The following is a 27143-nucleotide window of genomic DNA, read 5'->3' as shown; positions in this document are numbered from 1 at the left end:
ACGGTCTAAATCACAATAAAGTTGAACAGGTCTCCATCTGAGAAATGAGCTAATAGAATATTTTTCAGCTATTACACTTTCAAATTTGTTGGTTATGCATACCGTGTTCAACTATGCAATGTATTCTACCTTAGATAAGTCCTTCCAACAGTGCAAGATATTTTTAATAGCCAAATATAATAGTATGTTAAGAAAATGGGCATTAGACTCTGACACAGAGTATGTGAGACCATGTTGTCCAAGAATAATAATTTTAAGATGTAAGACGATATTTTCATTTTATTAGAAGTTGATCCTGATTTTAACAACCTGGTCCCTAGTACAGACTACTGCATTTCTAAACTTCAACTGTGGGCTTTGTCTATTCACATGAAACTGAACGCTGCCAAAACCAAATTGCTTTGGATTGGGCCAAAATCAGGAAACCTCCCTTCCTCTGTTGCATTAAAAACAGGTATTGCATTACATATAGATTTTTCAACTAGAGTCCTGGGTGTCATCTTGGACTCATCACTTACATTTCATGAACAGATAAATTCCTTGACAAAAAAGTGTTTTTTAGTCTGTGCATGATGAGGAAGGTCAGATCACTATTCCATCAAGAACGTTTCTCAGTACTGGTACAATCCACTGTGCTTTCTCAGCTAGATTATTGTAACTCGGTTTATCTGGGCATTAAGAAGAGAAGTCTAAAACGACTTCATTTAATACAGAATACTGCAGCTAAGTTCATTTTTGGGAAAAAAAAGTATGATCATGTTTCCCTTTTGTTGATAAAGCTTCACTGGCTCCCAGTTCGCTTTAGGATCCAGTTTAAATGCGCATGCATAATCTTAAAGCTTCTCTATGGAATATTTGATCCTTTTGTCCCCTTATGTTGGAATACCATTAGACTTTGCCATTTGAGAAACACACAAAGATAAGTTAGCCTTACCTTCCTTTAAGGGAATTAAATCTGCTGGGAAGCTCAGTCGATCTTTTGTTTTCAAGTTTGTAGAGATCTGGAATGAACTTCCTGACTCCATTAGGCTTTTAGGCCAGCTGCAATTATTTCGTAAATTCCTGAAAACTTTGTTGTTCTCGTAATTTTTAAATGGTTTAACTACAGCCTCAATGATATGATAATATTATAGTTATTTTTCTTATGCTTTTCTTGTGTACTTTAGTTTTTAATTAGTTCTTCCTTCTCTTATGTTTTCTGCTATGTACTCTAGTCTTAATTATATGTGAACCATGTCGAGCTCCACTGGGAGATGACCCGGTATATAAACCGAAGATTAGATTAGTTAATATTTAGAATGGTGGATATGGTGTTCCAGACTTTATTCCAATACAATTTAAGATGTGAGCATTGATATAACATGTGCGGCAGTGCACCTTCAAATTTTCCACAGGACCAGCATAGATTGGAGCTTTCTTTGGAGAATTTAGCGAGTTTATGAGAAGTCTAGTGGGATCGATGTAATAGAAAGTATATTGGGAGCCGATCTAAAGGACTGGAGCCGATCTAATAGACTTGAATACTCTGGTCCACACTTTCTGCCAAAGCTCATCATCAGCGAAAATGTCTAAGTCCAGATGCCAAAGTTCTAGTTCTAAATAGGCACTGTGGAATAGATGATTTGAAGAAGTTATTGTGAAGATTAGCAGCCTCCAGTGATTTGAGATGATGGTGCCGCTACTGATATCAGCAAAGGTATATCAGGCGATGCTGATGCCGTTACCGATATCGGCAAAAATATATCAGGTAATACTGGCGCCGCTACCGACATCGGCAAAAGTACATCAGGTGATGCTGGTGCCGCTACTGATATCGGCAAAGGTACATCTGCGATGCTGGCACTGGTACAGATATCGGCAAAGAAATTTTAAACAATGAAATTACTGGTACAGATATCGGAAAATGTACATTTGCAATGCTAGCATTGGTACCAATATTGACAAAGGAACATTAGACAATGAAATCACTGATACTAATATAGGTAAAGGTACATTAGCGGTGGTAGTGTTGGTACCAATATGGGCAAGGGTACATAAGTGATGGTAGTGAAGAAAGAGTAGACAACACCATCTATGTTATGAAATGTTCAGTTTATATCCTGGCTCCTTATCAATGCCGTGAAAGACAGTAATAAATGACTAGTTATAGGCATCATAGTACAGTGAATACATCTATAAGCAAGTGTGAATTCTAATACAGTGAACTGTTCACAGGTCAGTCATTGTAATAGTAGGTTGATCCTTTGGGTGAGGGGTGGAAGATAAGGTTTCTACCAAATTCCTACTTCTAGAAAAAACAAAACCCCAACCATAACAAACCTAGAAATAAACTCCTTTATATATCCCCTACAAACCAACCTAAAACTGCTGAGAATAATAGACAAAGGCTGCACCATACAACTTCAAATCAGCAAAACAGTCCAGAAAGCATTCGCAGTCAAGCGCAACTTAAGGCAAATCAAAAAATATTTCAACAACCAACAATTCAGACTCCTGGTCCAGTTCCTAATCCTCATGAGCTCTAGTACTAGTGATGGCATAGGTCCATTTGGTGTTGATAGTGCCACTATCAATTTAGATAAAGGTACATTAGGTAGAGGTTGTGTCAGACATTCAAGTGTTAGAAACCTGATTGCCTCAGGACATTGTATAGATATTATCAGGTTGGAAATGACAGCTGCTGAACCTTGATGTAATAACGGTCAGATTAAAGAATAACTGTTCATGGTTTGAAAAATGTGTTGAAAAGTTATTTTCCTGTGTTTTTTTTTTGTTGTTTTTTTTAAGTTGAAAGCAGAGGCGGTAGCTGTTGTGTGCAGTAAAAAGAAACAGGATCCTGGAGATCATAAAAATGTTGTCTTTCAGTAACTATGTGATAGAACCCCTCAGTCTTCTGCTTTGAAAACTAAGATGAAGAAGACTCAGCAGCTCTTGTTGAAGGAGAGTTTCCTGGAAGATGATGGAACACGATCCTGAAAGAAAAGAAGATTACATCTTTGAATTTGAAAGTGGACTAGTTCCAAATGTGTAGATAATTGAGATGATATCAACTGTTGATATAGTTATAAGGGATGATGGTTAGGCGAATAACTGGATTTTAAAACAGGACAAGTATGTTTGTGCTCTTCTATTTTGTTAGCAGCTTCCTCTATACAACGTTCAAAAAGATTATCACCTTTACAAGAAAAGTTGGTGAGCTGGTCTTGTACTGGTCAGGTGAAATATGCTGTTGAAAATCTGATAACTGCTTTAAAAGAGATTTCGTATATAAAGTCATATAGAATTGGTAATTTACAACTCTATTAGTGACAAAATCACTTCACAAGACTCCCCACAAAAGAAGTTGAACTCCTGGTGTATAGCAATATAATATGATACCATCCATAAGCAAACAAAAGAACGCAGAGGATCAGCACATCAAACAGTTTTCCTGCTATGTGAGCCCCAGTAGCCCTGAAGAAGCAGCATGGTAACTACAAAACGATTGTAGACTGGCTACACAGTTTTTTTTAATTTGCAGTATCTGTTTACACAATTGAATTGTTATTTATCTCTCATGTTTTTCATAAGCATTATATTTGATACAGTAGTGGCAACGATAATTTTTTCTGCCGATGATGTATGGATGGTAGAGTGGTTTTTCCTTCACATACGTAACTTAAGGCTTTTTCTTTCATTTGCTTACGGATGGTATATTATATTGCAATTCGCCAGTAGTTCAAGTTCTTTTGTGGGGAGTCTTGTGTAGTAATTTTGTGTTATATTACACCCATTCCTCTTTTCAAGTTTTTTTTAATGCAACACTATTAGTGAGTATAGAGGCTTGAAAAATCTGCCAGCCAAAGTATCTAATGTTTTACCTTCTCTTCTTGGAGGCATGCTAGGGTATGTCCTGGAACTATGGGCACAATATAAGGCTGATTGGAAGCTCAGAGAGAATTGAACTCGATATGAAAAGTCTAGTTTGGTAGGGGCAGCAGAAACCATTAAGGGAGTCTCCCAGTTCTTAATCAGAGTATCACTGAGGACATATTCTTTAGGCCAGTTCTCATAATCCAGACATTCCATCAATTGTGCTCTTGGTTCTTCTTCAGACTCTATATTGATGGGTAGATACCAGCCAGCTGATTAACTGTTCCTCTTAACTGCATCCATGACATCCTGTTTGTCTGTCTTGCCCATTTAGATTGTAAGCTCTTTCGAGCAGGGACTGTTTTCTTACTCTTTGTGACTCTGTACAGTGCTGTGCACGTCTGGTAGCGCTATAGAAATAATTAATAGTAGTAGATATTGGCCCATCTGGTTGACAAAGGTAACGAAGAAATATTTTTCTGGAGATGATATTCTGCATGGCATCAAAGGAGAAGGGTTGGAAGGTATGTCATATGATTCATTGGTAGAAAATTGTGACTCTTGTTTGTTAAGAGTTTTGAGGCAGATGATCAGAGGAGGTTGAGACAGGGCCTGGAATGGGTCAAGGAATGCCTCGAGTCATGATGTTGTGATCTTGATACTTGGGTGGAGTACTGAGAGGAAGAAAGTCAGTGATGAAGTGACCTAGAACAGCACCATGATTGATATTTAGATACATCATCAGATCGGGCCAAAGTGAAGGCTGGTACTGGGCTCAGTGCAGGTTGTATTGATGGCAGTTGCAGCATGCCAGCAAGCCCTTGTTATAGTAGGAGCTTAAGCTGAGCTTGGATAGAAGGCACTGGCACCAATACTGACACCGGTGCAGAAGGCCTGAGGTCTCTAGGCAGTGAGATGTAGGTGAGCTATGAGGTGAGGAAAACTGTTGAGGAGAAAGCACTTTAGATGCTGAAGAATGATCACCTTGACGTCAACATTTAGGTTGCCTCGAGGTGGAAAACGAGAGGATAGAGATTGCGATGGTTGTAAGCTGCGCCTGTGTTTTTTAGCCTTCTTCCTATTATCAGAGGATGGTGGTACTGAAGTAGACAACATAAAAGGTTGCGCATGGGTGGGATCAACACGCTCTGGTGCCAAGGGAGCCGATGTAGGCGTTGATATAGCTATTGATGTAGGCATCAATGCTAGAGTATGGGGAACATTGGAATCTGAAGTCCCATGCATAGTAGATGTTTTTGATATCAAGGCAAAATTTCTTGTATTGAAGTTTCCTTACCTTTAATATTTGAGTTTGTAAATGAGCACAAAGTTTGCATGTAATCTCTGTGGTCAGGTCCAAGATCCCGTTGCATCAAGTGCACTCCTTGAACCCATTAGGCACATTTGACATTGATGGGAAAAAAGCAGATGCTAGGACAAAGGACTCAATAATGAGGGAGCTTAAGTAGCAATGACACCAAAAATCGTTGATGCTCACAGGCACAGAAAGAGGCCCCAAAGGAGCAAAGGCCTGAAAAAACACAAAAATCTTTAAGAAAATAAATTGGCAAAGGAAAACTAAGAAAAATTAAATCAGGAAGACACCAAAAAAGTAAAAATTTGATGCACACGCTAAAAAGCAACATCTTAGCCAGGCGGAAAACTAAGAACTGATGGTCCTGCAAGCTTACGTTGGACAGGAAGGCACTGGTGCATGCGAAGTACAGGCGGTCTTAAAGTGACAGTACACATTTTGAAGGGAGTTGAAAGAAGATTCTCTTGGAGGATGGTTTGAAGGTATCTTCAGGAAACAAAGGGCATAGTCCTAACTCACCACCTGAAGGACCCATTAATCTGATTTTATTAGGGACACTGATGAGAACAGTGAACAAGTCGACTTCCTATGGGGAAAGTGAGGCAAAGGTTGAAAAATTCTGACAATGCTCTCTAGTATGAAGTCATAGAAACATGACAGCAGATAAAGGCCAAATGGCCTAACTAGTCTGCACATCCACAGTAACCATTATCTCTTTCTCTCTGAGAGATCCCACGTGCCTATCCCAGGCCCTCTTGAATTCAGACACAGTCTATGTTTCCACCACCTCTTCCGGGAGACTTACACGCATCTACCACCCTTTCCGTAAAAACGTACTACCTCAGATTACTCCGGAGCCTATCACCGCTTAACTTCATCCTATGCCCTCTCATTGCAGAGTTTCCTTTCAAATGAAAGAGACTTGACCCATGCACATTTATATTACATAGGTATTTAAAAGTCTCTATCATAACTCCCCCCTCCCACCTTTCCTCCAAAGTATACAGATTGCAATCTTTAAGCCTGTCCCCATATGCCTTATCATGAAGACCACACACTATTTTAGTAGCCTTCCTCTGGGCCGACTCTATCCTTTTTATATTTTTTTAAGGTGCAGCCTCCAGAATTGTACACAATATCTAAATGAGGTCTCACCAGAGTCATCAATACCTCCTTTTACCTACTGGCCATACCTCGCCCTATGCAACCTAGCATCCTTCTAGCTTTCACTATCAGCTTTTCAACTTGTTTGGCCACTTTTTTTTTTTTTTTACATTCTTTATTCATTTTTTCATCTTACAAGTGTGACAGAAAATAACGTTTGAACTTATACAATATCACTTGAATATCTATCATCAATTACATTAGAGAAATTAAACCCCCCTTCCCAATCCTGTTATTACATACGTGATTACGTACATCATATAATATATTATATATAATCTTTTCTATTAATCCATCACTTTAATAAACAGTTAAAGTCCCTCCCCACACTGCACACTTTGCAATTATACCTATTAGGGAAAAATGATATTTTACTCATTACAATATTCTATTAATGGTCTCCAAACCTCCTGAAAGTTATTAAAATTTCCTTTCTGCAAGGCTAACGTTCTTTCCATCTTGTATATATGACACAATGAATTCCACCAAAAACTGTAATTTAATCTATTCCAGTTTTTCCAATTAAATGTAATCTGCAGAATGGCAACTCCTGTCATAATAAGTAATAGCTTATTATTCTTTGCAGAAATTTGACTTTTCTTCCTCATTGACATTCCAAATAATATAGTATCATAGGATAAAGCTACAGGATTTTCCAACAAAATTTATTTGGCCCCAAATCGATTTCCAAAAAGCCAAAATGAATGGACAATAGAACAATAAATAATCTAAAGTCCCTGCTTCGAGATGACAATGCCAACATCTATTTGACTTAGAGCTATCTAACTTTTGTAAATGAACAGGGGTCCAGAAAGCTCGTTGTGACAGAAAAAGACAAGTTTGTCTCATAGATGCTGACATTGTACAACTCATCCTCCAAGACCAAATTCGTGGCCATTGAGATGCAGTAATTTGATGCTTTATCTCAATGCTCCAAATATCCCTAAGACCAGTTCTTGGTTTTTTATTCACAAATCCAGATATCAATTTATACCACTGTGCGGCCTGGTGTCCCAGGATGTCCACCTGAAAGCACAAGAATTCTAAACTATATTGATCGTTAAGATTTTTCCATTCAGGGAACCCCACCTGAATGGCCTGCTTCAGTTGCAACCATCTATAACTTTGTGATTTATTAAGATCATATTTATGTTGCAACTGTGAAAAATCAAGCAGCTTACCATTAGAAATAACATCATCTAATATGCGTATACCTGCTATCTTAATTGTGGGCTCTAATAGCTGTTTCTATTTGTATGCTATCGCCTTTGCAAAATCCGGCACAATGTGAATCTTTGAATCCTGGCATCTAAGGTTCTTGTTTTCCTTTGCCAGTTTAACAATTTCTGTAACATGTTGGTATCGGAGCAGTTTAAAAATTAATGGACGCGGACCTTTTTGACTATTTGTCCTTCTTGCCGGGACCCTTTGTGCCCTAACTCCAGTGGGAATTTAGTTTGAAGCGGCAGAATTTTTGGCAAAAAAATGTTCAAGAAAGGATATTGGATCATTTTTTTCTACCCTTTCCGGTAGCCCAATAATTCTTAAATTATTCCTCCTTTCTCGGTTAGATAAGTCTTCAAGATCTCTCTTTAGTATGTCTATCTCCTTATAATCCATTTTGTAATGTAACATTTCTGCCTCCGTTTGTTCAGCACATTTCTCTAGTTGATCTACTTTGATATCAACTAATTGCATTCTCTTTGTAAGACTCGTAACCTCCTCTTTAACTTTTTGTATATTCTTTGCATTTTCCAATACCATTTCTTTTATCTGCTGTAGCTCTTCTAAAATATCCCTGTTCTCATTTTCTTCCATTGGTAATGGAATCTTTGAGGGGGTTGCCAGCTCCATATTTGTTCTTTTAACACTTCCTGACCCTGTTCCTGCGTGGCTTGGAGACGTAACAAGATGGTCGGGCGAATGATTAGCTCCGTAGAGACAGGCTAATTGCAGCGGTATAAGCTATCAAAAACATCGTGAATCACATCAAAAGTGTTAATCTGACTGTACAATGGCATCGGGTAAGCAGGATTATTTGGCCACCTTAAGATAATCACATACAATCACACTCAAGTCCCGCTCTTCCATTGTGCATATAAGTTCTTCACCTCCTAAACTGTACCCTTCCCTCAGGTTTCTGCAGTCCAAATGCATTCCTTAGCATTAAATTTTGACTGCCAAATTTCAGACCATTCTTCAAGCTTCGCCATGTCTTTCTTCATGTTATTCACGTCATCTGAAATGCCTACTCTATTGCAGATTTTGTTATCATCCGCAAAGAGGCAAATCTTACCTGACAACCCTTCAGCAATATCATTTATAAAAATGTTAAAAAGAACAGGTCCAAGAACAGAACCTTGAGGCACACCACTGGTAACATTCCTTTCCTCAGAGCGATCTCCATTTATTTCTACCCTCTGTCGCCTTCTACTCAACCAGTTACTGATCCAGCCCGTCACTTTGGGACCCATCCCAAGGGCACTCAGTTTATTTATCAGACGTCTGTGTGGAACACTGTCAAAGGCTTTGCTAAAATCTAAATACACCACATTTAGTGCACATCCTCTATCCAATTCTCTGGTAACCCAATCAAAGAAATTTATCAGATTTGTCTGACAAGACCTACCTCTAGTACATCCATGTTGCCTCCAGTCCTGTAATCCAAAAAGACTGCTGCTGTTTAGATTGAGGTTGTGACTGAATCCTCTGCTGCCTCAGTCACCTTTGATTTGAATAGCAAATAGATGTAGAAGGCTAGCTACACTTCCACTTGGCATAAGTGGAATGTCTGGAGGCAGTAGAATACCTCCCTGGTGCTTGGACTGGTTTGAGTTGGAGGAAAAGAAAGTGGTCAAGCAATCAATGTGTCTTTTGGTCCTTTTGAGTTGCTTCCTCTATATGGTCTCCAAAAAGATCATCTCCTACACAGGGTATGTCGGAGTGTCAATCTAGTACATTGGTATCTAGGTCTGAAATTCTCATGACAATAGATACTGCCAAGTTATGAGAAAATATGTCAAAAAGCATAAAAGGTGGAACATACCATGTACTTTCTAGTCTTTAGGAGATTGTTGGTCAGATGTTGGTAGTCATGGAGATGTTCTGACGGTTTGTTATGGTCAAAAGATAACAGTTTTTGGATGAGTGATTTCACATAAAATGTCATGTACAAAGTAAAAAGATTAAGACAATTAGGGTAGTACAACATAAAAGGCACAGACTTAACATAATAAATACAGTGCCAATAGGGAAAAAAAAGGTTAAGAAATACAATCAAAAAGTAGGAAAGAAACAAATAGTTTAATATTCTGTTTGCCATCATGGAGCCTTGGAACACTCTGCGGCCAAGTTTATGTAGTGTCTGCCCTCTGCTTGTAGAGTGCTTGCATAGGTTTTAAGAACAAAATAATCGCTGTTGCATTAAGGCAGATTCCACAATGAGGGATTGGTGGTGTTATCTGTAGTTTGTCGAAACCTGGGATAACTAGATTCTGTAGAAGAGCATTCAATTTTTCTGCAGCCACTGGGACAGAAAGTGGAGAGTCCCAGTTTTTGAATCATAAGGTTTCCTTCATACAATTGTGTAGGAATCTTTACATAGTCCTTAGGCCACTGCTTGTAGTCAAGAGCACCCATGAGCTCTGCTCGAGGTTCTGACTCGCATTCCATGTAATTGGAAGGCTTTCTGGAGTCGATTTAAGAGATGGAGGAGATGGATCAGAAGGAATTCCATAGGACTCATCTGCAGACAAGTCAGTGTAGTCGCCAGAAGAGCATGGTGACAGGTCTCAGTCATACTTCTCTATGTCAGCCCTTACAGATGTAGAACTTTAAGATGGTTGTCGAGATGAATGTTGAGATGAGGTGTGCTCTGTGAAAGAAGACTGGTGTCTTCTTGAACTGCTGAAGTTCAAGAGCACTGCTTGGACTGGGCTGAGACTGGGTGTGTCGGTGCAGTAATTTGCATAGTATATGACTACAACATCCCAGCTATTTTCTTCTGCAACAGTGCTTTAATAATAATAATAATAATAATAATAATAACAGTTTATATACCACAATACCGTTAAGTTCTATGCGGTTTACAGAAGATTAGTGGAGTACAAGTTGAGTTGACATACAAGTTGAGTTAACTTAAGGGATGTGGGAACAATGGGGAGAAAGGGCAAGTGAGGGGAAGGAGGGAAGTGACAGACATGCAAATCTGCTCCATGCATATTCATTAGGGCTAGCCTGAAAACCCGATTGGCCTAGTGGTCCTACAGGACAGGGTTGGGAACCACTGAACATAAGCAATGCCTGAGGTCCATCGCGCCCAGCAGTCCGCTCACGCGGCGGCCCAACAGCTCCAGGACCTGTGCAGTAATCCTCTATCTATACCCCTCTATCCCCTTTTCTAGCAGGAAATTGTCCAATCCTTTCTTGAAACCCAGTAATTTGCCCTATTACGCCCTCTGGAAGCGCATTCCAAGTGTCCACCACACGTTGGGTAAAGAAGAACTTCCTAGCATTCGTTTTGAATCTGTCCCCTTTCAACTTTTCCGAATGCCCTCTTGTTCTTTTATTTTTTGAAAGTTTGAAGAATCTGTCCTTCTCTACTCTCTCTATGCCCTTCATGATCTTGTAAGTCTCTATCATATCCCTAAGTCTCCTCTTCTCCAGGGAAAAGAGTCCCAGTTTTCCCAATCTCTCAGCGTATGAAAGGTTTTCCAAACCTTTTATCAGACGTGTCGCTCTCCTCTGAACCCTCTCAAGTATCGCCATATCCTTCTTAAGGTACGGCGACCAATATTGGATGCAATATTCCAAATACGGACGCACCACCGCCTGATACAATGGCGGGATAACTTCTTTCGTTCTGGTTATAATACCCTTCTTGATTATACCTAGCATTCTATTCGCTCTCTTAGCGGCCGCTGCGCACTGTGCCGTCAGCTTCATTGTCTTTCTTGGGTACTCTCATTCAATAACATCCCTCCCATCGTATAGTTATACCTCGGGTTTCCGTTTCCCACATGTAATACTTTACATTTCTCAATGTTGAACTTCATCTGCCATCTCGTCGCCCATTCCCCTAGTTTGTTCAAGTCCCTTTGAAATTCTTTGCAGTCCTCTTTAGTCCGAGCTCCACTAAATAGTTTGGTGTCATCTGCAAATTTTATCATCTCACACTTCGTCCCTGTTTCTAGATCATTTATGAATATATTAAATAGCTGCGGCCCGAGCACCCCTTTCTGAATCTGGGGATATACAGATTTTGTGCCTCGCTCACAGTGTTCTTGAGAAAAGACCAGGCATGTTCTACCATTTGCCATTTTTTGGAAGTGTTCCTAAGTTTCTTCCTTACCATTCCTCATTGCTTCATAGTTTCTTTTCCTGAAGTTGAAAGTTGTCGCTATGGTTCTTTTTCCTTTCGGTATTCCTACCTCAACCTTGAACTTGATCATGTTATGATCGCTGTTTCCCAATGGTCCCACTACCTCTCCTTCCTTTGCAGGTCCCCTTAACCCATTTAGGATTAGATCCAAAGTGGCATTTCCTCTCGTTGGTTCTCTAACAAGCTGCTCCATGAAACAATCTTGTATAGCCTCCAGGAATTCTGTCTCCCTAGCGCATTTTGAGCTTCCAAGACTCCAGTCTATTCCGGGGTAGTTGAAGTCTCCCATAATAACTGTGTTACCACTTTTGCATTCTCGCTTCATCTCGGCTTCCATTTCTTCATCGATATCTCCGGTTTGCCCGGGTGGACGATAGTATAGGCCCATCGTTATTTCTGGCCCTTCCTTCCCAGTATTTTAACCCATGGCGATTCCAGCTTGTTGGTCATCTCTGCTGTGTCCATTTTTGTTGATTTTATGCCCTTTTATGTATAGGGCTATTCCACCTCCCGATAGAGCTTGTACCCCGGCAGTGCTGTATCCCATTTGTTTTCTTCATTCCACCACGTTTCAGAGACTCCAATGATGTTTATGTCCTCTGCATTGGCCATGGCTTCTAATTCCCCCATTTTGTTTCTTAGGCTCCTTGCATTAGTATATATGCAATTTAGATCCTGGTATTTTCTTGTTTTCATTTCCTTTCCCTGTGCTTCGGTCTTTAGTTTCTTCTCTTTTGCTACAATCCTTCTAACCTCCTCTTCTGGGTTAGTTGACTCCTGTAATTTGTCCATTGTTTCCTCCCAGCCTTTTTTCCCCTCGGTATCTTCATGGGATACCTTCTTCCGAATCGTCGACACTTGGCCGACTGTCGGCTTTCCCCTTCTTCTTAGTTTAAAGCCTGTTCTATTCCTCTCCTGACATGGTTTGCTAGAAGTCTTGTTCCCACCGCGCTCAGATGCAGTCCATCTCTCCTGTAGAGCTTGCTCTTGCCCCAGAACGCTGTCCAGTTCCTCATGAAGTGGAACCCTTCTTCCTCACACCATCTCCTCATCCACGCATTTATTGATTGTAGTTCCTCCTACAATCACATCTGCCCTCGGTGCTGGCAGGAACTCTGAGAACGCTATCTTCTGGGTCCTCATCTTCAGCTTCTTTCCCAGAATCTTGAACTGTTCTATCAGTCTGCTTCTTCTGTAGTCTCTCCTGCTGACATCATTCGTCCAGATGTGAATCAGTACTGTGGTCTCTTCCATCTCCGCTCCTTCCAGGATCTTTCCAATTTTGTCCACGATGTCCTTGGTTCTCGCTCCTGGGAGGCAAGTCACCAGTCGATCCTCGCTCCCTCCTGCTATGTGGCTGTCCACATGCCTCAGGATCAAGTCTCCCACTAGGATTGCTGACTTTTCCTTCTTTAGGTTTCACTTCGGTCTTAGGTCAATGTCCTCTGTGTGCTTCGCTGCTTCCTCTCCTGGGCACCGACTACCCATTTTCTCCCCCTCGTGCGATGTTCCTCTGTGCGTGTCTTCTATGAGGTCATCTGCTTCTTGTTCTCCATTCCATGTTGGCGTTGGTGTAACTTCATTGTTCATCTGAAGTTCGTTTTCTTCCACTCTCCTCCTGTAGGCTTCCTCAATGAATTTCTCGAGTTCCCTGACCTCCTCCTCAGTGTGTCTCTCATTCATGAAGTCTATAGCTGTCCTGATTGGGTCCTCTGTAGTGTGAAGTCCTTCTAGCTCCTGTATCTTGTTCTCTAGTCGCTTTACTTCCTTCTTCAAGCTTTCCAGCTCCTGGCACCGACCGCATACATATGACTGTCTCCCCGAGGGGAGGTAGTCATACATATGACAGTCTGTGCAGAACACTGGAAAGCTCATCTTCTGGTTTCCCTCTGCTTCCATTGTTGTTCACTCTCTCTCTCTGGTGGTGTCCTCTCTCTCTCTCTCTCTCTGCCTGGTGCTAGTGTCCTCTCTCTCGCCCTCTCTCTCTGCCTGCTGCTGGTGTCCTCTCCACTGTTCCCTCTAAGCTGAGCAGGAGTCCTCCACCCACAGTCTCACCAATAGAGGGTGCTGTTTTACTGTCACATTTTTCAATTGTGAGGGACAGGCAAGTTCTGCAGGACTCCAGGGAACATACCTGTCCTTAGCGACTGAAAATATTCCACCCCCTAGTGGTAGCAATGCAGCTGGAGGACACCTGCTCAGCTTAGAGGGAACACTCTCTCCCTCTGCCTGCTGCTAGTGTCCTCTCTCTCTCTCTGCCCGTCTTCACCTGTCTGCCCCAAACTCAGGCAAGCTGGCAAGCTGGATCTTCTGAAGCTGTGCAGTGTTGGCTCCTCCCCTTTTAAGGGGGAGTTTCGAGCCTGCTTTGGGTGATGTCAGAGAGTGGACAGAGCTACCTCTCGCTTCAGCCCCTCACCCTCTGCCTTCTCTCTGCTCCCTCGTGCCTTCTTCAGTGGATTTTTCTCCTCTCTCCCTCCTCTGCCTGACTTCACCTGCCTGCCCCGAACTCAGGCAAGCTGGATCTTCTGAAGCTGTGCAGCGTTGGCTCCTCCCCTGAAGTAGATGATATACCAAAAAAAAAAAAAAAAAGACACTGCCGGCCTAAAAAAAGGCTGAAAAGGGTCCTTAGGCCCAAATTCAAAAATTAATCAAAACTGAAATTTTTGATTGGAACGTGATTTGAAATGAAAGGGATTTATCAAAAAACAGAAAATTATGACTAAAAGAACATAGAAAATACACATGCTAGAGAAACTCTGAGAACAGGTTGAGGTGTATAGCAATTGAGGAGTAGTAGACTCAAAAGTAATGTTATGAAATACTTCTTTACAGAGAGGGTGGATGCCTGGAATGTGCTCCAAGGGAGGTGGTGAAGAGGAAAACGGTGACAGAGTACAAAAAAGCATGGGATGAACACAGAGGATCTCTAATCAGAAAATAATGGGTTTATATTAAAGAACTAAGGCAAGTACAGGGCAGACTTGCACAGTCTGTGTCCCGTATATGGGTATTCAGTTGAAAATGGGCTGGGAAGGCTTTGATGACTGGGATGGTTTAGATGGGCTAGAGTGAGCTTTGACAGAGACTCCAGTAGATGGAACCTAAGTACACTACCGGACAAAGAAATACCTAAGAAAAAGGATCATTTAAATTAAATCATTAATTTATAGCACGTGTACGGTTGGATAAGACCATTCAGGTCTTTATCTGCTGTCATTTACTATGTTACTAACAGCTTCTCTATGAAAAATTAAGAACTGAAGGTCCTGCGAGTCAATGTTGGGCAGGAAGGCACTCGCACATGCGCAGTACGGGCAATCTCGAGATTTTTAAAATGACAGTACACTTTTGCACTGTCCGCAATAGGCTCTAGCTCCTTGGATGATGTCACCCATGTTAAAATATGCTGCCTTTGTCCTCGGATAAACACATGGACCTTAACTGACACCATAATCTATGTTTTACAGATTATTTTTATGTTTTCATTAACATTGCTGCATGTTGAGATCTTACCTGCCCTATTTTGTGAAGCACCATCATCTTCATCATCCAGTGTAAGGTCAATGACACCAACTGAATCACCACCAGCAGCAGCCTTTGTACTCTGAAAGATAAAGCTCACCATTTGGCAAAAGCAACTTTAAGGAGCACAGCAGAAGACAGGCACTGATTTTTAATAAAATATTAAGAGTGGGAGTGACTAGTGGAAAGAATCATGTGCTGAAAGTTAGATTCAAATCATACTTTCAAAGGGACATGTTCTACCCTGCTTATCATTATAAACCTTCCAGGAAAAAAGTTAAATACCAATACTGTAATATAAACAATGTTGCACTTAAACACTTAATTTTCTTTATGTCAACATATGTGATGGACTAGTGACATAAGCAAACTAATGAGTAAGATTTCTGTTCCAATATTTCAGTTGCAAGTGTTGGATGTAGCCTGTGCAAAAACAGCCAGATGTATTCATAAGTAGTAAAGAAACTCTTATTAACTCAAAAACTCTCAATCCTGTTACTTCATAAGGGTGACAATACAAAGAAAAGTTCCGAGATGAGCCTATGGCTGACAGGACCAAAGACACAGACATGGCTTGTGATTGCCATGCCCCAAACACAGTCTTTCTTCAGTCAGGTAATATGGTCTGGCCGCAGCCAGGCCTCAGAACAAGATTCACAGCAAAAGAGGTTGGCTTACCTCAGCCAAGCAGAGTTATCTAGTGGTTATAGTCACCTGGGCCTCCTTAACCCAGCTCTGGCCTTGCCTCTCATACTCCCTGGCAGCTGCTTCCCTGACTCCTCCCCTTCTGTATCACTTCCCCCTAGGGAGGAGCTATATATTTTAAGGCGACTAAAGACACTGTGGAGGAGTATCCAGTAAAGGGAGTGGTAGCATCCTATAGACTCCCTCATAAGCTCTTGGTATACCAAAGGAAAATTTTGATAAAGTTTAATTACAGATTTAATAATCAGTCTTTCAATACACAACAATCACAAGCAACATAATCATATCATCCATACTTCAACAAACACTTATTGTCTGACAAGAAGGTTCCATCCACAATCATAAATAACTGCATACTGTCTTCCCAAAATCACCATTTCAACCCTGTAGACTACTTAACATGAAATCACCTCCACCTTAATTACTTATGAATAAATATCTGGAAAATACAATCACATCAAGGAAATCTTATAAATCTTAATAAATATGTATAAAGAAGTAGGACTTCAATCTTGCCTTGAACTTAAGATACAAAATTAGATTTAAGTCAGAGCTTTTCAATCTAGGGTCACAACCTGAGTAAGATTCCAATAGGAGGAGGTGGGGGTGACATGCTCAAGGTTGGCCGGCTGGCTTCTGTTCTGTCCTCTCCAAAACAAGAAGTTTGGAGGGCAACAGTTGGACAATCATGAGCACATGCAGAAACACACCACCATGCATCAGGCAGGCCGTACAATGCAGCTCCTAGAGTCATAACCCCATGGATGCCTTGATGCCAATTCTCTTGGGCCACCTAGCACGGAGGACTCACCACGGGGAAACCTCACTGAAGTTGTTTTGCCTGCTCCACTCCTGCAAATAGGTGAACCTTCTTGTTTTAGATGGGGTGGGGGGTTACTTCAGGGGAAGAGTTGGCAGATGTAGATGGAAGGGGGATAAAAAGGGAAGGTATGAGAGAGAAAACAAATAGCTGTATTCTGAATGGTCTGCAATCTGTGGAACTGGTATTGGGGAACAGATCAAATGCAGAGTAGGTAAAAGATGAAATGTCCAGAGAAGAGGGGTTTGTCTCATGAATTAATAAAATGTCATCCACATTTAAAAAAAAAAAAAAGGCTTGAGTACCTTGTTCCTGAACTGAGAGAGCTAAAGTGCTAAGAAAGATATTAAAGAGCAGAGGGGCAAGAACTGAGCCCTGAGGGACATCACAAGTGAAAGGAAAATCACCAGACTAAGAATTAAAGGAAGATTCCTGAAAAGAACGATAAAGAAAGAGATAAATCAAGAGAACACACCCAGTCACTTCAGCAGCCTCAAGTCGTGAGAGAAGAACAAAATGAACAAGATAAAATACACTAGTAAGGCCTAAAGAAACCAGAAAACCAATGTTATTTTTATTGAGAGTGGACTGAAGAAAGTTCAGCAATGAAACTAAAATGGTCTCACAGCTGTGATTAGAACAAAACCCTGATTGGCAAGGATGAAAGATGTTTTTGTTCAACAAAATCTGAACATTGTTTGAGAACAATTTGTTCTGTCAGCTTCAAGAGAAATGGAAGGTTTGAAATAGAATAACTTGAGGGAGATTCAGGGTCAAGCAAGGTATTTTTAGCAATGGACGCTCAAGTGAATGTTTCCAGGCAGATGGAACCAAGCCTAGAGTCAGGTTGTTACAAATCATTATGAACACATGTGGAATGAGGCAGTGACAGGGTTCCAAGATCCAAGAAGAGACCGGATCAAGCAGACAAGTTGTTGAGTGGGAAACACTGATCAACTTGGTAACCGAAGTTAAAGTAGGGAGCAAAAAGGAAGACCAATATATACAAAATAATAAATCTTTATAAACGATCTGGACATAGGTACGACGAGTGAGGTGATTAAATTTGTGGACGATACAAAGTTATTTAGAGTAGTAAAGACACAGGGGGATTGAGAAGATCTGCAACATGACATAATCAGGCTCGAGGAATGGCATCAACATGGCAGATGAGGTTCAATGTGGATAAGTGTAAGGTTATGCATGTCGGTAACAAAAATCTCATGCACGAATACAGGATGTCCGAGGCAGTACTTGGAGAGACCTCCCAGGAAAGAGACTTGGGAGTTCTGATCGACAAGTCGATGAAGCCGTCCGCACAATGTGCTGTGGCAGCAAAAAGGGCTAACAGAATGCTAGGAGTGATAAAGAAGGGGATCTCGAACAGATCGGAGAAGGTTATCATGCTGCTATACCGGGCCATGGTGCGCCCTCACCTGGAGTACTGTGTCCAGCACTGATCACCGTAAATGAAGGAAGACACAGTACTACTCGAAAGGGTGGAGAGAAGAGCAATTAAGATGGTTAAGGGGCTGGAGGAGTTGCCGTACAGCGAAAGATTAGACAAACTGGGCCTCTTCTCCCTCGAGCAGAGGAGATTGAGAGGGGACATGATCGAAACGTTCAAGGTACTGAAAGGAATAGACTTAGTAGATAAGGACAGATTGTTTACCCTCTCCAAGGTAGGGAGGACGAGAGGGCACTCTCTAAAATTGGAAAGGGGATAGATTCCGTACGAACGTAAGGAAGTTCTTCTTCACCCAGAGAGTGGTGGAAAACTGGAACGCTCTTCCAGAGTCTGTCATAGGGGAAAACACCCTTCAGAGATTCAAGACAAAGTTAGACAAGTTCCTGCTGAACTGGAACGTGCGCAGGTAGGGCTGGTCTCAGTTGGGGTGCTGCTCTTTGACTAGAGGGCCACCGCGTGAGCGGACTGCTGGGCACGATGGACCACTGGTCTGACCCAGCACTGGCAATTCTTATGTTCTTAAGTACAAATATACAGGGAGTCACCAGTTGAGCAATTTTTAAAACAAATTCTTTGACTTTTATATATAAAATACACACTATATTTATACAGACTGAAGCTTATTTATCAGACTGATATTATGGGTCAATTTTATAGCAGGGCATCTAAGAGAAAAGTCCACAAAGGCATAAATTTTATAAAGGAAATACAGACACCTATGTGCTCTAGAGCAGTGCTTCTCAACACGCAGTATGCATACCCTTGGGGGTACGCAAACTGCTTGTTGGGGGTATGTGCCACTGGGAAATTAGCCTGCCCGTCCGTCTCCACCTAAGCTACCTTGGATCCCATCTTCCTGCCTGTCCCCCTCCGTCAAAGCCAACCCAACTACAGCCCCAACTTCTCTTAGCTGGATCCAACTTCTCCCCAGTTTTCAATTCCCCCACCTACCAGCTCCCTGCTGCTGTATTTTTAAATCTTCAAGCAGCCAGAGGCGCAACAAAGCCAGCCTCCCGCCTGCCCCGCTATAGAAAGAACACTTCTGAGGAAGGCAAGAAGACGGCGGGAGGCTGGCTTTGTTGTGCCTCCGGCTGCCCAAACATTTTAAAATACAGCAGCGGGGAGTTGGTAGGTGGGGGAATCGGGAACTGGGGAGAGGTCGCATCCAGCTGAGAGGAGTGGGGGCTGGAGCTGAGAATAAGAGAAGGACAGATGCTGCACGGGTTGGATGTTAGGAAGGGAAGGAAAGAGATGCTGCCAATGGGTGAGGGAACAGGAAAAGAGAATTGTTGGATATAGGTGTGGAGTGAGAGGGAAAGACATAGGGAAAGGAAGAAAGAGGGAAATAGAGAGGAGAGAGGTAGAGATGCATGGGGGAGAGAAGGATGAGAAAGAGAAATGTTGGGTATGGTAGTGGAGAGGGAACAGAGGGACAGATTGAAGGGGATGCATGGTGGAGGAATATTGGACATAGTGATGGAGGGAGAGATGTGCATGGTGATGGAGAAGGGTGACAGAAGAAGTGAGCATGGGGCTGGTGGACAGTGGTGAAAAATGCTACACATGCTCCAGGAGTTGAGACAGGGAGAAATGTTGGATGTGGCAGTAGAGAAGGTGGGAGAGATGCCTGGATCTCTCTCAAGACAGATGAACAGTGAGTTAGAGAGAGGGAAACATAATGTCAATAGGGGTGGAGGAGAGGGAAAGAAAAGTTGTACTCATGGAGTGACAGGGAGAGAGAGATATGTTGGTTGGAGAAGGGAATGGAGTCGAGGAGAGGAAGCGTGCAGGAAGCAGAAAGAAAGAAATATGGATGCAGAGTCAGAATGAAGTGTAACCAGAGACTCAAGAAATCAAACAAAGGTAGGAAAAATGATTTTATTTTAAAAACAGTGATGGAAATGTGTCCGTTTTGAGAATTTATATCTGCTGTCTATATTTTGCACTATATTTGTCTATTTTTCTATAGTTGTTACTGAGGTGACATTGCATATTTTAAAGTCATCTGCCTTTTTTTTTAAATTCTTTATTCATTTTTGATCTTAACATAGAAACATAGAAATAGACGGCAGATAAGGGCCCACGGCCCATCTAGTCTGCCCACCTTAACCCTTTCAGGACTATAAGGATCGTAGGCCAATTTTTGTGGTTTTGACGACATTTTTATGGTAAAAAGGGCTTGCAGATGCCAAAAAATTGATTTTTTTTTTGTGAAATATCATTATTTTTATTTTAAAAAAAATCACACTTCTGGCTTATGGACAGTGTGGCAAGTGAATCTTCTCGTCAATCTAGCAACGACGCTAATGAATGAATGTCGGAACCAGTTTGTTTACATAAAGGCAGTATCATATGGAATGCGTACATATCAAATTTAGAACTGTAGACTATCCCAATCAAAATTTATAGGATTTTAAAGTTATGGGACAAATATGTCCCTTGGTCCTGAAAGGGTTAATGTCCCTCCCCTACCTTTGCCCTGTGAATAGATCCCATGTGCCGATCCCATTTGGCCTTAAAATCAGGCACGCTGCTGGCCTCAATCACCTGTAGTGGAAGACTATTCCAGCGATCAACCATTCTTTCAGTGAAAAAGAATTTCCTGGTGTCACCTCGTAGTTTCCCGCCCCTGATTTTCAACGGATGCCCTCTTGTTGTCTTGGGACCCTTGAAAAAGAAGATATCTTCCTCCGCCTCGATACGGCCCGTAAGATACTTGAACGTCTCGATCATGTCCCCCCCCTCTCTCTGCGCTCCTCGAGCGAGTATAGCTGTAATTTGTCAAGCCGTTTTTCGTATGGTAGATCCTTGAGTCCCGAGACCATCCGGGTGGCCATTCTTTGCACCGACTCCAGTTTCAGCACATCCTTGCGATAATGCGGCCTCCAGAATTGCACACAGTATTCCAGGTGGGGCCTCACCATGGATCTATACAATGGCATAATGACTTCCGCCTTACGACTGACGAAACCCCTTCGTATGCAGCCCATGATTTGTCTTGCCTTGGACGAAGCCTGCTCCACTTGATTGGCAGACTTCATGTCCTCACTGACGATTACCCCCAAGTCTCGTTCTGCTACCGTTTTTGCTAGGATCTCGCCATTAAGGGTATAAGACTTGCATGGATTCTGGCTGCCCATGTGCATAACTTTGCATTTTTTGGCATTGAAGTTGAGTTGCCATGTCCTAGACCATCGCTCCAGTAGGAGTAGGTCGTGCATCATGTTGTCGGGCACTGAATCTTCGTCTGTTGTGCATTTGCCCACTACATTACTCAGTTTGGCGTCATCGGCGAATAATGTTATTTTACCTCGAAGCCCTTCTGCCAAGTCTCTTATAAAGATGTTGAATAGGATTGGGCCCAAGACTGAGCCCTGTGGTACTCCACTAATCACCTCCGTCATTTCGGAGGGGGTGCCGTTCACCACCACCCTTTGGAGCCTACCTCCAAGCCAGCTCCCAACCCATTTCGTCAATGTGTTACCTAATCCTATATAACTCATCTTGCTCAGTAACCTGCGGTGTGGTACGCTATCGAATGCTTTGCTAAAGTCCAGGTACACGATGTCCAGGGACTCCCCAATATCCAGCTTCCCCGTTACCCAGTCAAAGAAGCTGATCAGGTTGGATTGGCAGGATCTCCCCTTAGTAAATCCATGTTGTCGGGGATCCCGTAGATTCTCCTCATCCAGGATCTTATCTAATTGGTGTTTGATTAGAGTTTCCATTAGTTTGCTCACTATCGATGTTAGACTCACTGGTCTGTAGTTTGCTGTCTCCATCTTTGAGCCTTTCTTGTGGAGTGGAATGACGTTAGCCGTCCTCCAGTCCAACGGGACGCTGCCTGTACTAAGGGAGAGGTTGAAGAGTGCGGACAGTGGCTCCGCCAAGACATCACTCAGCTCCCTAAGCACCCTGGGGTGCAGGTTGTCCGGCCCCATTGCTTTGTTAACCTTGAGCTTTGACAGCTCACCGTAGACACTGCTGGGCGTAAACTCAAAGTTACTAAACGGGTCAACTGAGCCAACCCTTGTCTGTAGCTGAGGGCCAAGCCCTGAAGCTTCTCGGGTAAAGACTGAGCAGAAGTATTCATTTAATAGTTGGGCTTTTTCCGAATCCTTTTCCACATAGTCTCCGTCTGGTTTCCTAAGATGTACAATCCCGTCTGAGTTTTTTCTTCTATCACTGATATACCTGAAGAAGGATTTATCTCCCTTCTGGATGTTCTTTGCTAGAGACTCCTCCATGAGGAATTTAGCCTCCCTGACTGCTGTTTTGACGGCTTTTGATTTGGTCAGGTAGTCTGCTCTAGAGTCCTGCTTCCCTGATTGTTTGTAAGAGATGAATGCTTTTTTCTTCTCCTTGATCAGGTCTGAGATCTCCGCAGTAAACCACTGTGGCTTATTGTTCCTTCGCCGCTTACTTACTGATTTTACATAGCGGTTTGTTGCTTCTTGTATGGTTGCTTTCAAAGTCAACCACATGTCTTCCACGTTATCGGTTTCTTCTTGGCTTTGTAGCGCCTGGTGAACGAAGTCTCCCATTTCTTTGAAATTTGTGTCCTTGAATTTGAGGACTTTGGTTAGTGTAGTAGATTTAGTGAAACCTTTCCTGATATTGAACCATACCATGTTGTGGTCACTGGAGGCCAATGTGTCGCCCACCGAGACCTCTGTGACACTTTCTCCATTGGTAAGTATCAGGTCCAGTATTGCCTGATCCCTTGTCGGTTCCAACACCAGTTGCCTGAGGCTTGCTCCTTTCACTTGATATTCATACAATTCTGATTTTACATACATGAATTTATTCCCCCCCAACCACCCTTCCCACAAGTAATTGAATTCAAAATATTATTTATATATTATATTTCAATCTATTAATCAAACCTTTAAAAGAATTATTTACCCTCCCCCTACATGTAAATGTACTTTCATTAGGAAAATGTCTATTCATTGCAGATGAATTTGTTAATGGCTCCCCAAATCATTTTAAAATTATTATAATTCCCTTTTTGTATGGCGATTGATCTTTCCATTTTATAAATATGACACAATGAATTCCACCAAAATGTATAGCTAAGTCTATTGTAATCTTTCCAATTATTGGTATATGTTGTATGGCGACTCCTGTCATAATAAAAGTCATCTGCCTTGACCTATTTGAAACCCCCCTCCAATTATAAATGATACCGTACCATGTGCTTTGTGGGTTTTTTTTATTTTGTAGTTACCATTATGTATTAATAAGATTATATTGTGTGTATTTGAAAAATGGATGGAAGAAATTGCATTACAATTAGTACTATTATTATGGGGTGGGGTCTGGGGTGGAGCTTGGGTAGGGGTACTCGGTTGATATTTGTTAGACTTAGGGGGCACTTAGCTTAAAGAAGTTGAGAAACATTGCTCTAGAGAGTACACTAATACAATGACCACCAGTAAGGCAGTACTGCTACAGAGATAAGTACATGTGTATATACATGCTTTTAATAAAAGCACTAAAATAAAGCATCATAGATTTGATATACCACTTTTCTGTGGTACAACCAAAGTGGACATTATATGCAGTTACTTTATTTCTAGAGCGCTTACAATCTAAGTTCTGTACCTGGGGCAATGGGGTTATGAGTTATCTAGAGTCACTAGGAGCTCTCCAGTCACGGTACATGGGCTTGTCATGCCACTGGGGCTTGCATGCATCTGAGAAGCTGAAAGCTATGCTGTTGGTAGTTTTACTACCAGCATGGCCTCCCAAGGCAGCCAGGTTTCAGCAGAGATGTCAGACCAATGGTGTACCACCCATCTGGGCAGTGTTGGAGGCAGAAGATTGTGTTTGATGCGACAATGGCGACATAAAATTTATATACTGCGCAGAAGAAAAGCCCAGAAATCTACTTCTGTATTCTGCCACGAAAACTTGATGTTCATCAAGTCACTAGAACTTGAACACGAGTCGATGGTACCCAACACACACTAGGAGCTACAGAAAGAATCAAACCCGGTTTCCCAGGTTCTCAGACAATTACATTATCTATTAGTTCATCCCAGAGAATACCTGCAATATCGTAAAGCTGGGTACTAACTTGTATCTATTTTTTACCTGTATACACCCGTGTGTAAGATGACTTGTGGAAGCAAGTCCCTTACATTGCTGAGACCTAGGGTTCTGTAAACTGTGGCAGTTTCTTGGCAAAAGTGTGAATCTCTTGCACTTTAAGCAAAGAAATAATCTTTTCCTGTATCTCTCCCTCACATTCTATTCCTTCCCTCAACATCATCCCCAGCTCTTAGGGCACCACCATGTCTTTTTAATATTGTACACCACTTTGAAATCTGTTGTGTAAGATGATAAATCAGGTCTTCCAAATACATAAATTAAATGAGCAAGCAAGTCATGCAAAATGGCAATTCAATAGTATCAACAGTAGCTCAAGAGACAATGCTTCATATCTGTCTGGACCCACTCACTGTGCATCTACTTAAGCTTATTCGGTTGCAAAATCTAGGTTTTAAATTAAAGTTGCCGTTACAATCCATGGTAAATCGACAGTAACACAATAAAAGTACTAGACTGCATTATTTTAAGTTGCAGCATGTTGGATATTAAGGAGACAATGCAATGGTATATCTGCCTTGACAAGATATTAACATCTAAATATGTGCAAATTTATGAACATCAAATAACTTGTAAAGCGAAGTTTCAACATTCTATCATATTGCATACAGCTCAGTTACTTACCGTAACAGGTGTTATCCAGGGACAGCAGGCAGATATTCTTGACTGATGGGTGACGGCACTGAAGGAGCCCCGGTACGGACAATTTTAGAGTGCACTCTAAGAACTTGGAAAGTTCTAGTAGGCCGCACCGCGCACGCGCGAGTGCCTTCCCGCCCGACAGAGGCGCACGGACCCCAGTTAGGATAAGCCAGCTAAGAAGCCAACCAGGGGAGGTGGGTGGGACGCAAGAATATCTGCCTGCTGTCCCTGGATAACACCTGTTACGGTAAGTAACTGTGCTTTATCCCAGGACAAGCAGGCAGCATATTCTTGACTGATGGGTGACCTCCAAGCTAACAAAAAGAGGGATGGTGGGAAGGTTGGCCATTAGGAAAACAAATTTTGCAAAACAGATTGGCCGAAGTGTCCATCCCGTCTGGAGAAAGCAACCAGACAATAATGAGATGTAAAAGTATGAACTGAGGACCAAGTAGCAGCCTTGCAGATTTCCTCAATAGGCGTGGAGCGGAGGAAAGCCACAGATGCTGCCATAGCTCGAACTCTAGAAACAGGACGTCCCAATTTATTCGGATCAAAGGACAGAAAGAGTTGGGGAGCTGATCTGTGGGGCTTAGTACGCTCTAAATAGTAAGCCAGAGCCCGCTTACAGTCCAAAGTAAGCAGAGCTTGTTCTCCAGAATGAGAGTGAGGTTTCGGAAAGAAGACAGGCAGAACAATGGATTGGTTGAGATGGAATTCCAAGACAACCTTAGGGAGAAACTTTGGATGTGTACGCAGAACCACCTTGTCATGATGAAAGACTGTAAAAGGTGGATCAGCAACTAGTGCATGTAGCTCACTGACCCTCCTGGCAGAGGTAAGAGCAATAAGGAAAAGTACCTTCCAAGTGAGAAACTTGAAAGGAGCGGTAGCCAAAGGTTCAAAAGGAGGCTTCATTAAGGCGGAAAGAACCACATTGAGATCCCAGATTACCGGAGGGGCTTTGAGAGGTGGTTTCACATTGAAAAGACCCCGCATGAATCTGGACACCAAGGGATGAGCCGAGAGAAGTTTTCCATGAACTGGCTCATGAAAAGCAGCAATAGCACTGAGGTGGACTCTGATGGAAGTAGACTTGAGGCCAGAGTCAGACAAAAAAAGAAGATAATCCAATAAGGTCTCCACTGCAAGGGAAGTGGGATCATGATGATGAAGAAGACACCAGGAAGAAAACCGTGTCCACTTCTGATGGTAACATTGCAGAGTGGCCGGTTTCCTGGAGGCATCCAGAATGGAACGAATGGGCAGAGACAAAAGAGTATCATGAGAAGTCAGCCTGAGAGAAACCAAGCTGTCAGGTGCAGAGACGGAAGGTTGGGATGCAAAAGGGTCTCCTGATGTTGCGTAAGCAGAGAAGGAAACAGTGGAAGAAGGAAAGGCTCCCTGGAACTGAGTTGAAGTAGAAGGGAGAACCAATGTTGCCTGGGCCACCGTGGAGCAATCAGAATCATGGTGGCTCGTTCCCTCTTGAGCTTGAACAAGGTTCGTAACATGAGAGGCAGAGGAGGGAAAGCGTACAGGAACAGATTGGACCAATCGAGGAGAAATGCATCCGCTGCCAGACGGTGAGGGGAGTAGAGTCTGGAGCAAAATAGGGGCAGCTGGTGATTGTGAGGAGCTGCAAAGAGGTCTATCTGAGGAGTGCCCCACTGAGCGAAGATGGACTGAAGAGTTAAAGGATAGAGTGTCCACTCGTGAGGCTGGAGAATTCTGCTGAGCTTGTCCGCTAAGGAATTCTGTTCTCCCTGAATGTAGATAGCTTTCAGGAATAGTTGGTGATCTGTGGCCCAAGCCCAAATCTTCTGGGCTTCCTGGCACAAGAGGCGAGAGCCTGTCCCACCCTGCTTGTTGATGTAGTACATCGCAACTTGATTGTCTGTGCACAGCAGGAGGACCTGAGGAAAGAGAAGATGTTGGAAGGCCTTGAGGGCATAAAACATCGCTCTGAGTTCCAGGAAATTGATGTGATGTTTCATTTCCTGGGCTGTCCAAAGTCCTTGAGTTTGGAATTCATTCAAATGAGCTCCCCAGGCATAAGGGGAGGTGTCGGTGGTGATGACAACTCCCAACTCCCCAGCAGATACCCTAGAAACCCTCCTCGAATTCATCACTGAACTAACCATCTCACACAAACACATGA

At 42.3% G+C, this 27143-nt stretch overlaps 1 protein-coding gene across 8 annotated transcripts in view; it reads right to left on the bottom strand.

Annotated features, from left to right (window-relative positions):
• ATF7IP (activating transcription factor 7 interacting protein) overlaps nt 1-27143 on the bottom strand; it is a 353654-nt gene that overhangs the window by 43816 nt on the left and 282695 nt on the right. For 7 of the 8 annotated variants that reach the window (XM_033935226.1, XM_033935228.1, XM_033935229.1 and 4 more), the window contains one exon: nt 15225-15315. In XM_033935226.1, the coding sequence (XP_033791117.1) occupies nt 15225-15315 (91 nt within the window). Of the gene's footprint in view, nt 1-2819; nt 2973-15224; nt 15316-27143 lie in introns of those variants that run through there. The other variant, XM_033935233.1, reaches the window with a different exon arrangement.

The sequence above is a fragment of the Geotrypetes seraphini genome, chromosome 2, assembly GCF_902459505.1.
Source record: "Geotrypetes seraphini chromosome 2, aGeoSer1.1, whole genome shotgun sequence".
In the NCBI taxonomy this organism is placed as follows: domain Eukaryota; kingdom Metazoa; phylum Chordata; class Amphibia; order Gymnophiona; family Dermophiidae; genus Geotrypetes; species Geotrypetes seraphini.
Note: the sequence above shows the minus strand (reverse complement) of the source record. Positions and strands in the feature narration are given on the sequence as shown.